Source organism: Mobula birostris, chromosome 12 (assembly GCF_030028105.1).
Source record: "Mobula birostris isolate sMobBir1 chromosome 12, sMobBir1.hap1, whole genome shotgun sequence".
Taxonomy (NCBI): Eukaryota; Metazoa; Chordata; class Chondrichthyes; order Myliobatiformes; family Myliobatidae; genus Mobula; species Mobula birostris.
Genome location: NC_092381.1, coordinates 40,724,412 through 40,741,519, shown reverse-complemented (window position 1 = coordinate 40,741,519; position 17,108 = coordinate 40,724,412). Strand labels below are relative to the sequence as shown.

At 40.7% G+C, this 17,108-nt stretch overlaps 1 protein-coding gene across 1 annotated transcript in view; it reads left to right on the top strand.

Moving 5' to 3' along the window:
• Positions 1-17,108, top strand: part of dmap1 (DNA methyltransferase 1 associated protein 1) — a 112,224-nt gene that overhangs the window by 60,621 nt on the left and 34,495 nt on the right. Inside the window, exons 5-6 of the mRNA XM_072273656.1 lie at positions 3,034-3,229; positions 3,604-3,762. Coding sequence (XP_072129757.1) covers positions 3,034-3,229; positions 3,604-3,762 — 355 coding nt within the window. The remainder of the gene's footprint in view (positions 1-3,033; positions 3,230-3,603; positions 3,763-17,108) is intronic.

Genomic DNA, 17,108 nt, shown 5'->3' with positions numbered 1-17,108 from the left:
TCCTGAATAGCAGTGCTAATACGGTTATTGTATCGGGGGCACATTGGACCCCCATTGTGTTTCCAGAACTCCATTTCATTGATATCCATTCCTGTCTAAGGAGTATTCTCTGTAGCAGGATGCTAGTGAGAATTCATGGAAATACAGAGTTAAAGCTTAGTTGAAAACATCAAATTACTTGCAGGAACTGCTAATATTTGGGTTCTTGTGGAAACCCATGTTACTCATAAGTCCCTACAAAATTCAGGACACTTTTTCAGATGCTTGTACTTTTTTTTGCGCTTTATAATAAAACTATGATAAAATGATGATAAAACTATTAAATTGGTTAAACACGTTTCACTTAATAAATCTCTGTTTGTCTTGATCCAATTTCCTTCTGTTAACCGCTGCTGCTATCACTCACATATCAGTGTTTCTAAAGCTTCCATGCCACTGAGGTTAATCCAACTGACCTGTAGCAGCTAGGCTTATTCTTCCTTCCTTTTTGGAACAAGGGAATAATATTTACTACTTTTCAGTCCTTCAACACCTTGATCCCTACCCTTTGCATTCATAAAACATTGGACGATTATGGTCTGTACCCCTGTAAATCCTCCAATACTTAGCTCAAAATCCTAGGATCTTACTTGAAATTCAACTAACTTTCCTAATACTTCCAGGCTATAAATTTTTATTGTATCCAATCTGTCAGTTATCACCTCCTTGGAAAGGTACATATTCAGTACCTTAACAATAATTGCAGCAATGGTCCCATTTTTTTTGCTCTTAACAGGCATCACTCCTCCAAGTGCCACCATTTGCTTTGTACATGCTAATTGAACACCTGATTCCTAATCTCCTCTCATTCACCCTCTTTGTTCCTTAATTTTGGCTTCTTGTCATTTGTAATCAGCAAGTACTTACAGCCCTGCATTTACCAAATGTGGCCTTTTTTTTTGCTTTACCATTCTCTGTATCTTCAGTCATCCAGGGAGCTCTGGGTTTGTTTGTTCTCCACATGCCAACAATGCTTTAGTCTTTCTTTCTCTCCGTACCCCCTTCCCATATTGTAAAATTCTTTGAACAATGGTTCCACTACCCCTTTATATATTTTTTCAACACATTGGATCCATGGGTACTTTATAATCAGCCTTGTCCTATTTTGAAACAAATTTCTGTTGTTGCAGCTTTCTATATATGGCTATCTGTTTGCAGAATTCATTAGTCTTATTCGCTACACTGCTCATATTCACATACATGCAGAGTAAGGCTACGTCCACACTACGCCGGATAATTTTGAAAAGGCCGGTTTCGAGTAAAAACGACAGGCGTCCACACTAAGCATTTTTCAAAATATCTCTGTCCACATTAGACAGATATTTGGGCGAATCTCCTCCTACTGGGCATGCGCAGGACACACAGAAAACAAGCGAAGAGGAAACGGTATACTTGGTGCGCGTTTGTCCAGTTACAGAGTAGAAAAACTTAAAAGGAATTGCTGTTGGCTCTCGCACAGGAGGACTTAAAACTAAGAAAAAAACAAATACTGAAGCGTATGGAGGCAACCGACAGGGAATTCACGGACAGTGTGACCCGGCTGACAACGAACATTGAAAAACTGACTAACTCTGTTGCATTAATAAAACACCTTGTTAAATGTATGAAACATGACTGCATCAGTGTTATCTTGTATTTCCATACAATGTTACATTAGGCTGTTACACATCTATTGTCAGAGAATTACTTGCATAAATAGGTAAACCACCTTGGTTCTTGGTTCTTGATCCTCCAAAATATGCCGCATGGAATTTTAACTGGAGGTGGCGGAGGGTGTTTTCTGTGCTTACCTTCATACAAGCAAGGACAGAAAATAGGGCAAAGTGCATATACTTATTTATTCAGTAAGCTATGGGCCGAAGTATTTGGTGAGTACATTTCTAACTCTTCTGGCTTCAGTCTCGTTGCCGTCTGTTCTGAAATTGTTAGGTTCTGCGAAACGCAGAATCAAATATCGCTGTGATGATTGTACGCTCTAAACAATAAATTAGTAATAATAATAAGGATAAGAATAATAAGAAGAAAACAATGAAATGCTGCGCTGTCGCCATTTGTTCCAGCACGTCATGACAGCAGTTTTAAGAAGCTTTAGTTACCCCATATACACCGCAACGGATATTAGGTGTTTTCAGATTTATTCACTCTGGAGACCGTTCCTGAAAATCTCCATTTTCGGGGGCTAAAAACGCCGGTTCAGTGTGGATGAAGGGTCAAAACGAAGAGAAAAAGCTTCGTTTTCAAAATTATCTGACATAGTGTGGACATAGCCTGAAAGTAGTTTAGTTGTTATCTCATTTCCATTTTCACTGACACTGGTAAGAATCCTTCAGTAGACCTAATGTAGTGTGAACTGTTTTCTGACCACAAGACAATCTGCAGATGAATAAATAGTTGGCCTTTCAGGCCAAGACCCTTTATCAGGACTAGTGCCTCCTGATGAAGGAACTTGATCCGAAACGTTGACTGTTTATTAATTTCCATAGATACTGCATGACCTTCTGAGTTTCTCCAGCATTTTGTGTGTGTGAACTGTCTTCTGCATATTTCTTCTGTTTTGCTTCTTGGTTTATTTTATTTTTGCTTTACTGTGACTTTACTTGCCAGTGAACAAATGGCGTGTATGTATTTCCCCCTACCAATGCACCCTGGTTATCATTACCTTTATTGATGTTTTATATGGTTGCTTGTTATTTTCCTTCTTTTCGTAAGTACTCCTCGTATAAACCTCGACATTCCATTTCCATATATGTTGATGATGCTATAGCCAGCCTTGACACCTCAAAATTCTGTATTACCATGTTTGATTAAGTTTGTTTGTTCATGAATAAACTATTAAAAACAGATGTGTCAAAATTAAAATTAAAATGTTGATATATTGTTTTGTAGTTGGAAAGTTGATACAAAGGCCTTATTTGTATTGTAAAAAGTAGAAATGATTTTTGTTAACAGGGTGTTGGCATCTTACATGTATCTTTCTGCATTTGTTGTGTACAGGGATGCCCCTCCATTGCTTCCGAGTGACACAACTCAAGGTTACAGAACTGTTAAAGCAAAGCTTGGCTGTAAGAAAGTACGACCATGGAAATGGATGCCTTTTACCAACCCTGCCAGGAAGGATGGTGCAATATTTTATCATTGGAGACGCTTGGCAGATGAAGGCAAAGATTACCCTTTTGCTCGGTTTAATAAGGTAAAGTACAGTCATGTATAAAAAGATCGAAAGAACTTGTTGGATTAACTAGATCTGATGAATGTTAGGAATTTCTGCCTGTTGTGTTCTAGCTTTAGTGTATGCTTAGTCAGATTGTAGTTTTAAACTAAATGAAAATACTTACAAACTTACTCATGCAAGCACGTTTTGTTGTCACATGTTTTATATTTTCTTTCATGACTAAGTGATTACAGGGAAGATCCTCCTATGTTTTTGCTGACAATTGAAAATGGCATGTAAATGAGGCTTCTTTTTATCACGCCATTGGAATGACAATTTAATATAAATTCTACCAATTTATACCCATCTTTTGCTGAAGAAAAGTTCAAAATAAATTTCTTTGCGAACTGTAGACTGTTCAGGTGCCTGTATACTCAGAGCAAGAATATCAGATGTATCTACATGATGATGGATGGACGAAAGCAGAAACAGACCATCTATTTGACCTCTGCAAACGTTTTGATCTCCGTTTCATTGTCATCCACGACCGCTATGACCACCAGCAGTTCAGGGTGAGTAAAGCCAAAATGAATGGAAAGAACCAATGTGAACACTGGAAAATCTAAAGAGCTCTGAGCAATGGAATACATATATTCTTTTTTGTGTGGACGCATTTCTATTTTGTAGACCTTTTATGTTATAATATGTCTAAAGGGTAAATGGTGTCTATTGACCTAAACACGGTGGTGTGGTGGTTAATGCTTTACAGTGCTGGCTGTAAGATTGGGTTTGATTCTCGCCACTGTCTGTAAGGAGTTTGCACGTTCTTCCTGTGACTGCGTTTATTTCCTCCCAGTGTTGTAGTTTCTTCACACATTTCAAAAAATTACGATTAGGTTTAGTGAGTTGTGGGTGTGCTATATGGTGCTGGAGTGTGGATACACTTGTGGGCTGCCCAGTACAATCTTCGCTGACTTGATTGGATGCCAGTGATGCATTTTACTGTGTTTTGATGTACATGTGAAAAATACAGTTAACCTTTATAAAAATCACCATAAACTGACCAATGGTTACCTAGACAATAGTCATGGAATAAACATACGAGGAGTGATTGATAAGTTCATGGCCAAAGATAGAAGGAGTCAATGTTAGAAAACCTCGCACATTTATTTTTCAACATAGTCCCCTCCTACATGTACACACTTAGTCCAGCGGTCGTGGAGTATACGGATGTCTTCTTTGTAGAAGTGGTCCACAGCAGGGGTGATTGATAAGTTTGTGGCCTAAGGTAGAAGGCAGTGAGTTATTAACTTCAAACTTTATGCATTATCACTCGAAGAGTTGAACTGCATGTGCATGTAACAAGAGCGTCTTGGACCTCCAGATGGTCCACAGCAGGGGTGATTGATAAGTTCGTGGCCTAAGGTGGAAGGAGATGAGTTATACAGCTCTCGTTACGTGCATGTGCAGTTCAATTCTTTGAGTGATAATGCAGAAAGTTTGAAGTTAATAACTCATCTCCTTCTACCTTGGGTCACAAACATCAATCACCCCTGCTGTGGACCACTTTCTGGAGGTCCAAGACACCGACTTCTACAAAGAAGGGATCTGTATGCTCCATGACCGCTGGGCTAAGTGTGTAAATGTAGGAAAAATAAATGTGCTGGGTTTTTTAAAATTGACTCCTGCCTTAGAACATAGAACATAGAATAGTACAGCACAGTACAGGCCCTTTGGCCCACAATGTTGTGCCAACCCTCAAACCCTGCCTCCCATATAAGCCCCCACCTTAAATTCCTCCATATACCTGTCTAGTAGTCTCTTAAACTTCACTAGTGTATCTGCCTCCACCACTGACTCAGGCAGTGCATTCCACGCACCAATCACTCTCTGAGTAAAAAACCTTCCTCTAATATCCCCCTTGAAGTTCCCACCCCTTACCTTAAAGCTATGTCCTCTTGTATTGAGCCATGGTGCCCTGGGGAAGAGGTGCTGGCTATCCACTCTATCTATTCCTCTTATTATCTTGTACACCTCTATCATGTCTCCTCTCATCCTCCTCCTCTCCAAAGAGTAAAGCCCTAGCTCCCTTAATCTCTGGACATAATGCATACCCTCTAAACCAGGCAGCATCCTGGTAGTTCTCCTCTGTACCCTTTCCAATGCTTCCACATCCTTCCTATAGTGAGGCAACCAGAACTGGACACAGTACTCCAAGTGTGGCCTAACCAGAGTTTTATAGAGCTGCATCATTACATTGCGACTCTTAAACTCTATCCCTCGACTTATGAAAGCTAACACCCCATAAGCTTTCTTAACTACCCTATCCACCTGTGAGGCAACTTTCAGGGATCTGTGGACATGTACCCCCCAGATCCCTCTGCTCCTCCACACTACCAAGTATCCTGCCATTTACTTTGTACTCTGCCTTGGAGTTTGTCCTTCCAAAGTGTACCATCTCTCACTTCTCTGGGTTGAGCTCCATCTGCCACTTCTCAGCCCACTTCTGCATCCTATCAATGTCTCTCTGCAATCTTTGACAATCCTCTACAGTATCTACAACACCACCAACCTTTGTGTCATCTGCAAACTTGCCAACCCACCCTTCTACCCCAACATCCAGGTCGTTAATAAAAATCACGAAAAGTAGAGGTCCCAGAACAGATCCTTGTGGGACACCACTAGTCACAAACCTCCAATCTGAATGTACTCTCTCCACCATGACCCCCTGCCTTCTGCAGGCAAGCCAATTCTGAATCCACCTGGCCAAACTTCCCTGGATACCATGCCTTCTGACTTTCTGAATAAGCCTACTGTGTGGAACCTTGTCAAATGCCTTACTAAAATCCATGTTGCTCACATCCACTGCACTACCCTCATCTATATGCCTGGTCACCTCCTCAAGGAACTTTATCAGGCTTGTTAGACACGATCTGCCCTTCACAAAGCCATGCTGACTGTCCCTGATCAGACCATGATTCTCTAAATGCTCCTAGATCCTATCTCTAAGAATCTTTTCCAACAGCTTTCCCAACACAGACGTAAGGCTCACTGGTCCATAATTACCCGGACTATCCCTACTACCTTTTTTAAACAAGGGGACAACATTTGCCTCCCTCCGATCCTCCGGTACCATTCCCGTGGACAACGAGGACATAAAGATCCTAGCCAGAGGCTCAGCAATCTCCTCCCTCGCCTCGTGGAGCAACCTGGGGAATATTCCGTCAGGCCCTGGGGACTTATCCGTCCTAATGTATTTTAACAACTCCAACACCTCCTCTCCCTTAATATCAACATGCTCCAGAACATCAACCTCACTCGCATTGTCCTCACCATCATCAAGTTCCCTCTGATTGGTGAATATCGAAGAGAAGTATTCATTGAGGACCTCGCTCACTTCCACAGCCTCCAGGCGCATCTTCCCACCTTTATCTCTAATCAGTCCTACCTTCTCTCCTGTCATCCTTTTTTTCTTCACATAATTGAAGAATGCCTTGGGGTTTTCCTGTACCCTACTCGCCAAGGCCTTCTCATGCCCCATTCTCGCTCTTCTCAGCCCCTTCTGAAGCTCCTTTCTTGCTTCCCTATAATCCTCAATAGACCCATCTGATCCTTGCTTCCTAAACTTCATGTATGCTGCCTTTTTCCACCTGAGTAGATTTTCCACCTCACTTATCACCCACCCATGGTTCCTTCACCCTACCATTCCTTATCTTCCTCACCGGGACAAATTTATCCCTAACATCCCGCAAGAGATCTCTAAACATCGACCACATGTCCATAGTACATTTCCCTGCAAAAACATCATCCCAATTCACACCTGCAATTTCTAGCCTTATAGCCTCATAATTTGCCCTTCCCCAATTAAAAATTTTCCTGTCCTCTCTGATTCTATCCTTTTCCATGATAATGCTAAAGGCCAGGGAGCGGTGGTCACTGTCCCCCAGATGCTCACCCACTGAGAAATCTGTGACCTGACCCGGTTCATTACCTAGTACTAGATCTAGTATGGCATTCCCCCTAGTCAGCCTGTCCACATACTGTGACAGGAATCCGTCACACTTAACAAACTCTGCCCCATTTAAACCCTTGGAACTAATCAGGTGCCAATCAATATTAGGGAAGTTAAAGTCACCCATGATAACAACCCTGTTATTTTTGCACCTTTCCAAAATCTGCCTTCCGATCTGCTCCTCTGTATCTCTGCTGCTACCAGGGGGCCTATAGAATACCCCCAGCAGAGTAACTGCTCCCTTCCTGTTCCTGACTTCCACCCTTACTGACTCAAAAGAGGATCCTGCTACATTACCCACCCTTTCTGTAGCTGTGGTAGTATCCCTGACCAGTAATGCCACCCCTCCTCCCCTTTTCCCGCCCTCTCTATCCCTTTTAAAGCACTGAAATCCAGGAATATTGAGAATCCATTCCTGCCCTGGTGCCAGCCAAGTCTCTGTAATGGCCACTACATCATAATTCGATGTATGTATCCAAGCTCTCAGTTCATCACCTTTGTTCCTGATGCTTCTTGCATTGAGGTACACACATTTTAGCCCTTCTACCTTACTGTCTTTACACTGTTTATTCTGCTTCTCTTTCCTCAAAGCCTCTCTGTATGTTAGATCTGGCTTTACTCCATGCACTTCTTTCACTGCTCTATCGCTCTGGGTCCCAGCCCCCTTGCAAATTAGTTTAAACCCTCCCGAACCATGCTAGCAAACCTACTTGCAAGGATATTGCTCCCCCTCGAGTTCAGGTGCAACCCATCCAATCTGTACAGGTCCCACCTTCCCCAGAAGAGATCCCAATGATCCAAAAATCTAAAACCCTGCTGCCTGCACTAACTCCTCAGCCATGCATTCAACTGCCATCTCCAGTTCTTACCATCACTGTCACGTAGCACTGGCGGCAATCCTGAGAACGCCACCCTTGAGGTCCTGTTCGTCAGCCTTCTGCCTAGTTCCCGAAACTCACTCTTTAGGACCTCATCCCTTTTCCTGCCTATGTCGTTGGTCCCAATATGTATCACGACTTCTGGTTGCTTTCCCTCTCGTACCAGGATGTTGTGCACCTGGTCAGAGACATCCTGGACCCTGGCACCCGGGAGGCAACAAACCATGCGGGTGCCCTTCTCACATCCACAAAATCTCCTGTCTGCTCCCCTGACTATAGAGTCTCCAATGACAACAGCTCTCCTCTTCTCCATCCCACCCTTCTGCACCACCGGGTCAGACTCAGTGCCGGAGGCCCTGCCACCGTGGCTCACACCTGGTCGGTCGTCCCCGCCAACAGTATCCAGGACGGTAAACTTATTATTCAGGGGAATGGCTACAGGGGTGCTCTGTACTACCTGTCTGCTCATCTTCACTTTCCACCCTCTGACTGTCACCCAACGACCTGCTTCCGACAGCCTAGGTGTGACTTACCTCCCTGTAGCTCTCATCTATGACTGCCTCATTCTCCCTTATGAGTCGAAGGTCATCCAGCTGCTGCTCCAGATTCCTTACATAGTCTTCCAGATCACGTAGCTGTATGCGTTTCTGGCAGATGTGACTCTGCGGGAGATGGGTGTTCCCCCACGACTGCCACATCTCACATGAGAGGCACATCACCGTCTCAGGAGGCATTGTAAAGACTAACTGTGAGCAAGCTTGTCCTCTGCCTCTTCTCGTCGAAGCCTCTTGAGTCAAAGCCTCAAAGCTCCACTCCTTCACTGGCTGCTTTCCACAGGCCACAAACTTATCAATCACCCCTCGTACTATTTCCACACAGACAGTGCATGAGATCTAATTGAATCAGGGTCCCTGGAGCTGTGCGAACTGCTGCACTGCCTTCACTTGACCATTTATCTTGTTTAGCACCAATTCCAACAATGGCAAAATACTTCTACATTTCCTTTTTTTTAGATTAGATTATGAGGATACTCAGTCCTCTTTTATTGTCATTTAGTAATGCATGCATTAAGATGCAGACGAGAGAAGGAAGAACTCTCCCTGCCATGCCGACCACAGTCCGACTCTGAGTCATCTGGAAACTTTGAGCTCTGATCAGCTCTCCGACACCGAGTACTGAGCGCCATCTCTGTCTGAACGATTCGACCTCAACCTCGGTCGCCAACAGCAGGCAAAGCCGGGGATTTTGAGGCCTACCCTCTGAAAGATTCCCGACCAGCAGTAACGACAGCAGCAAACGAGCATTTCAGAAATTTCTCCAGACGTTCTTCTGTGCTTTCACATCCCTCTCCATCAAATCAGAATTGTCCACAGCCCCTATTTAACAGATATGATATCATTTTTCACTAGAGGGCTGCGCACGCGCGGTGCGCCGCTGTCTCTCCTCCCGCCATTTACAACAATTTTTAAAAAGTATTGTTGGACATAATGGAAGATCATGAAAGACACTATAGAAATGTAAGTTCTCTTTCTATAACTTAAAGCACTTATTTTTAGATGATTCTTCAAGTTCTGGTTTACTGTTTTTACGATCCTGAATTGACATTAGAGAAACCAGCAGAATATGCAAGATTTTTTAATTTAGCCACAACACTTTTTTTAAGCTACAAATTCAATTCTTTTTTACAATTCCTCCACTGAAACAAATGACAGGATAATATTCAAAGCCACCAGTGTATTTCTGCCAAAACACATTGTTGTAGGTGGAGTAACACATACAAAATGCTTGGAAGAACTCAGCAGGTCAGGCAGCATCTATGAAAAGGAATAAACAGTTAATGTTTCAGGCCGAGACACTTCCAGGACCAGAAAGGCAGGGTGAAGAAACCAAAGAAAGAAGGTGGGGAAGGGGAAGTGTTTTGTGGAAAAGGTAAAGGGTTGATGAAGAAGGAATCAGATTCCATCATGTCCCTTGTTGGCCTGCTCTACTACCATGATGAGGCCACGCTCAAGTTGGAGGAGCAACACCTGATATTCCGTCTGGGTAGCCTCCAAGTTGATGGCATGAACATCAATTTCTTGAATTTTTGGTAATTTTCCCCCTCCCCCTTCCTTTTTTCATTCCTCACTCTGGTTCCTTTCTTACCTCTTCTCTTCACCTGGTTATCACCTCACCTCCTCCTTCCATTTTTCCTATGGACCTCTCTCCTCTCCTATCAGATTCCTTATTCTTTAGCTCTTTACCTTTTCCATCTATCATTTTCCCTTCCCTTCCCCTTCATTCCTTTCCATAGATGCTGCCTAACTTGCAGTGTTACTCTTGATTTCAGCATCTGCAGAATCTCTTCTGTTTGTTGTTGTAGGTGGACCTAGGAATGAACCTGTTTTATCAACTTAGTGTTGTAAGCAATTTATATGGATTAAATTGTTTCTGAGTTCTGGTATAATGATTAGGGACTGCAGCATGGCAAAAGAATTTCATGCTGGATCACCTGAGTAGCAGGATTTATTGTAGAAGAAATTGCTTACATTTATCATAAATTTCGCGTTGGTCCAGTTCATTGGAGCTTGTTTGTAGTAAAGTGGAAATTTAAGATTGAATGCTTGATATATCTGAAGTATAATGTTATCAGTTGTAGCTACATGTGCCTCAAAATGCATCCTGGGCATCAACATTTAGGTTTTTTGAAAATTAATGTTGGAAAAATAATATTAATGTATAAGACTATTGTCAAATTAGAGGAAGTTCCTGAGCTGCCATATTGGATATTCTTTGTTTTACTTAGTAATTATTAGCTACACAGTATGACTCAATAACAATCTTGTTTAGGATCTTTGCATAATATCAACCATAGTAAGGCAGATTGTTTACTATAGCTAGTAACGAGAGCAACTAACTAACAGGATATCAAATATCTCCTTTCTTAACCTAGCAACCGAACATGCATCGATCCAGGATATTGACATAGAGATATGAGAAGCTTGCAAGAAAGCCCAATTTTTTTTCCTTCCTTCCTTGCACAATAAGTGAAACTGTTCATGCATTTCTTAGCAAAAGAGTCTCAAGTAATGGCAAAATCAGGTCCTGCATATTATTCCAATTGGCCTTTTTCAATACATCGTAAAGACTCTTAACAAATTTCAGGTTAGTGATAGATATTCTGAATGAGTAGGTCATCTCAACTGTCATCATCATTTGTCGAACAGCTTCCTGCAGACTTGTATTTCTAATAATCAAGTAACTACTTTCTCAATCAGTAGCTGAACTTGTAGTAATCTGGAAACCAGCAGGTACAGTAATAGGACTGCACCATCACTGGCCTCTGATGCACACCTTGTTATACAAACTGTATGTTGTGATTTTTGTACATTCCCCCACAAACACTACTTCATTGAATTGGTTAACACTGAAATGAGCTGAGACTGTATATATTTATTAATTGTTTATAGGGTAATGAACATAATTTATTTCAACTTAACATTGGTTTCAGTGCAAGTATTATTTGCTTCAACTTAACATAATGTTCTCTTGAAAATGTAGAAAATAACACCATTGTGGTTGATTTAGCATGCTAAGTATGCATATTCATTGGTCAAAGTATGAAATCATAGAATTATTTGAGGCTTGTTTTGTTATTTTTCTAAGATAAACTGCTACTGCCATACTTGTTTATTTCTTGAATGGACTTTGCTAACCGAATTTATACATAAGGGTCCTGTTGTGGGGTGGATGAAATCACGGGAGAGGCAGAGTTACTGGGAGATACAAAGCAGCTTCTTTATTCGACACAACAAGGTACAGCAGGCATCATACGGAAGGAGACGCTTTCGGTAGAAAGGTCTGCTAGCCCAATGTGGGCTCAATATTTATATGCTGAACACAAAGGGCAATCACTATTTACAAAGTTGTAGACAATGCATAGACAGTGCTTCCTTTTGAAGCTACATACAAAACATCACACCTTCTGACTTCATCCTTTCCTCCCGACACCAACATATCTGGGTTGGTACTCACAGCCTTTAGGAGTGCAAGTCAAATCCACAATACATTTATTTGGTATTTTACGTGCTTACATAGAGGACAATTAATATTATAAAGTATAGATAAGGCTGTCTTCGAAACTACCTGTAAACTTACCACTTCCATCTGCAGCACCTGGCTAGTATTCTGATATTCACAGCTTTTAGGAAATGCATTGTTGTGAACTCAATCCACAGTACTTTGTCAAACGGAAGACTGGTGGCCAGAGTCATTTAGTTGTAAATGAATCATCTACCCAAAAACTCAATCTAACAAGTCCCAACCTTGTTGGCAATGCACACCACTGGCAATTACTCATCTAAGTGGAAACAGGGAAAAAGCATGGGAGACCCAAATTCAACTGAAAGATTTAGATGAGTGCCAACAGATTCATTTATCTTCATTGTTAACCTTCCCTGGCATCCAGCTCCTTAAAGGCTCTCTCTTGCTGAGACTTCCACTCTAATACTGCATCAGATTTGATACAAAATCCCACTTTGCATTGGTGATTGTCTGACTGCATATTATCTATTTCAGTCTAAGGGTCTTAATTATTTGTGACTTTTATAATTTTTTAAGTTAACTTTTATATTTTATTTAATTTTTAACTATCACATTAAAAACATTTAAATCCTTCATAGCTTTAACTACTGTCTAAGTTGGGGATGGTGTTTTGCCATCTCTCAAATCTTTTGTGGATATTTTTGTGGACAGTGTTTCCTGTTCCTGAGTAATGTTCCTGTGCTCCTCTGCTTTCAGACTAACTGAATGCAGGAACATCAAGAATCTTCATTTCCCTGTACTTTGGGAGTTAGTGCTAAGAAGATTTGAACCTTTGCTTCCTGGTGGGTGAGAGGGGAAAATGAAGGTTCCAATCTTCCCTGCCTTAGGGATTGAGAACTGTCAATCATGGTAGTTATCAGTTTCCAAGAGTAGATTTTTTTATTGATACGAGTTAACAGTCCACGATGGATAATGTTATCAAAAACATTTCCCCTCCCCTCCCCAAGTAGGCCCTCCCTTTGAGCCATGCAACTCCCCGACAAACACAATTAACCCTAACCTAATCAAGGGTCAATTTGCAATGACCAGTTAACCTACCCAATGCATCATTTGGACTGTGGGAGGAAACTGGAGAAAATGCATGCATTCCACGGGAAGGACATGTATAGACTCCTTACAGAACGGCACCAGAATTGAACTTTAAACACCTTGAGCTATTGCACTAACCACTACTCTTCAGTTTCTTTTGTATTTCTAAGTAATAATAATTATTCTTTACAAGTTAACTATGGTAAACTAATAATATTATTTTAAAATTTTATACTCCTGTTATGTAGCTTCTGGATGATTTGTCATTAATCATGCTTATAGTTTGTTTATCCCAAAAAGGTGAACACTTCCTCCTCCACCCTTCTTCGTTCTCCACAAACTACTCCCTTTCCCACAACAGTTTGCCATTCAACCATGGAGATGAAATTCATGCTTTTTTACCTTGTTCCTTTGACCCATCATTTTAAATGGTTCCTTTTGGTAAAGTAAAATTTGCTTGTGCTTCTTCCAGTCTAGTGCATTACGTTTGGTTTTCACTGTGTTCACTTTTACGTGGAATAAATCAAATGCTAGTTAGGTGACCACTTTACAGAATACTTTTGATCTATCTGTAAGCATGAACTTTAAGCTTCCCATCACGTGCCACTTTAACTCTCCATTAACTCTCACTGTGACTTCTCTACGTTTGGCTGCTTATACTGGTTGAGGAATTGCACTTTATCGTGCTTGTTGCAGCCCTTAGGACTTGCTGTTTAACTAAACTCTTGAGAAAGCAGTTCTTTTTCTTCCTTTCCGTACCACAGATGTTATTGTATATTATAGATCAATTTATTCCTTTAATTCTTTTATGTAATAGAGCATTACAGCAGGGATACAGGCCCTTTGGCCTAACAAAGGGTCTGCAACTACTTGTATATAAAGTAACAGTTATCTTGATAACTTTGATCTGTACCTTTTCTCAAACATTCCTTGTATTTTTGACATCAGTTTCCCTTTCTGCAGCATAACTATCCTTGTTTTTTCACATTTCCGGTTCTGATAAATGTTCCTTAATCTGAAATATTAGCTTTATTTTTCACTATAACAGCTGCCTAAACTGTTGAGTACTTATGGCTTCTTGTACATTTGTTCCACTTATTTTATTGTCTCACCACAGCATTCAAAATATCTGATTCATGAGAAGGAAACCCACAGGAAATCTACAAGTATATACAGTTGAAGTCGGAAGTTTACATACACTTAGGTTGAAGTCAATAAAACTCATTGTTTAACCACGCCACAGATTTCATATTAGCAAACTATAGTTTTGGCAAGACGTTGAGGACATCTACTTTGTGCATGACATGAGTGATTTTTCCAACAGTTGTTTACAGACAGATTATTTCACCTTTAATTGACTATATCACAATTCCAGTGGGCCAGAAGATTACAAACAAAATCAAAAGAAATCAGCCAAGACCTCAGGGGAAAAAAAATTGTGGATCTTACTTTTTGGAGAAATGTTCTCTGGTCTGATGAAACAAAAATTGAACTGTTTGGCCATAATGACCATCGTTATGTTAGGAGGAAAAAGGGTGAAGCTTGCAAGCTGAAGAACGCCATCCCAACTGTAAAGCATGGGGGTGGCAGCATCATGTTGTGGGGGTGCTTTGCTGCAGGAGGGACTGGTGCACTTCACAAAATAGATGGCATCATGAGGAAGGAAAATTATGTGGATATATTGAAGCAACATGTCAAGACATCAGCCAGGAAGTTAAAGCTTGGTCACAAATGGGTCTTCCAGATGGACAGTGACCCCAAGCATACCTCCAAAGTTGTGGCAAAATTGCTTAAGGACAACAAAGTCAAGGTATTGGAGTGGCCATCACAAAGCCCTGACTTCAATCCGATAGAAAATTTGTTGGCAGAACTGAAAAAGCGTGTGCGAGCAAGGAGGCCTACAGACCTGACTCAGTTCCACCAGTTCTGTCTGGAGGAATGGAACAAAATTCCAGCAACTTATTGTGAGAGGCTTGTGGAAGACTACCCAAAATGTTTGACCCAAGTTAAACAATTTAAAGGCAATGCTACCAAATACTAACAAAGTATATGTAAACTTCTAACCCAGTAGGAATGTGATGAAAGAAAGAAAAGCTGAAATAAATCATTCTCTCTACTATTATTCTGACATTTCACATTCTTAAAATAAAGTAGTGATCTTAACTGACCTAAGACGGGGAATGTTTTCTAGGATTAAATGTCAGGAATTGTGAAAAACTGAGTTTAAATGTAAACACGAGGAATTCTGCAGATGCTAGAAATTCAAGCAACACGCATCAAAGTTGCTGGTGAACGCAGCAGTCAAACTTGCTGGCTGCATTTACCAGCAACTTTGATGTGTGAGTTTAAATATATTTGGCTAAGGTGTAAACTTATGACTTCAACTGTAATTCCTGCTTTTGCATTGCTCACTTGCCAATGCAATGTGAATATTTCCCGGGAAAGTTTCTCCTGGAAGTAAGAATGTTGCTACTTCAGACAAGGACCTTCACGCTCTCCAAGCCCTCACTCTGTTAGCAAGAAGTCCTGAATAGAAGGACCCTTTCCACATTCTTCCTGGTATTTTTTATACCTAAAGTAGTGGCCACCAAATTCCAAATCTAACAGCTCCAGGTTTTGTCTAAAAGATACTTGTAATGTTACCATTGCTGTAAGCTCAAATTCCAATATTATCCTCACTCCATACAGCAGCACATATTGTGTACCTAATTTTCCTTCTAGACCGTCATTCAGTAATTGGTCTTCTCATTAAATTGTGTATTTCAGATGCCAGATAACCTCCCATCATCCAACCAATTTGGCAGCATTGATTTCAAGTGAATGTCACATGAATGCAATAATTTGAATAAAAAAGATTGCTGTAAGAACTCAGTAAGTCAAGAAGGCAAAGGGCGTAGATCAGAGTTTCATAGCAAGACCTTGCATAGTCCTGAATCATCAATTTGCACCTTTTGCATCCATGGGTTCTGCTTGACCCACTGAGTTCTTCCTGCATTGTTCCTGTTTTGTAGATTCCAGCATCTACCATCTCTTTCGTCTTCAACACAACTTGGATGACTGTTTTGGAAGTGTATTGTGTGATCCTCTTTTTCTAAATACAGTGGATAACATATGCCCAAATACATATGTATATATTGTACATGAAACTTTAAAACAAATTGGCACCTTTAATACTCAACTAACAGTTACTGCAATGCTTCTTTTTTTGGCCATTCAATCCTGTGGTATGGAAGGAGGCTATTTGGCCCATTGTTTCTGTGTCTAATTTTTGGAAACGTTGTTCAATTAGCCCCACTCTCCAGCTGTTTCCCCACAACCTTGCAAATTTATTGTTTTCAAGTTTTTTTTTAACATTGCTTTTGGGAATTTAAAAAAATATTCTGCTCAACCAAATTTTGGGCAATGTACATGGATGGGTTCTTTTGCAGGTACTTATTTGTGTCCATTGGCTATTGATCCTACTTGTGGAAACTTTCCCTGGAGGCATTCCATGATAACCATTCATAAGTTTTGAACATCTCCACTAAATCTTTCCATAACTTTTGCTTTAATAGGACTAAAGCTAGCATTTTTTGACCTTCAGCATAATTGATATTACTCACCCTGGTGTATTTCAGTAAGTTTGATCTGCTTCCATCATACCTTTGCTCCAATGTTGTGCCTGGTATTAGGCACAAGGTAGAGGCTTAACCAGTGACATAAAGATGTAGGTTAACTTATTTGCTTTTGCACTCATAGCCAAGATGAAGTCAGAATCAGGTTAATATCGCTGGCATATATTGTAAAAATTTCTTGTTATGTGGCATTGGTACATTGCAATACATAATAAAAACTGTAAATTACAGTTAAATAAGTAGTGGAAAAACAGAATAAAATAATGAGGTAGTGTTTATGGGTTCAGTGTCCATTCAGAAAT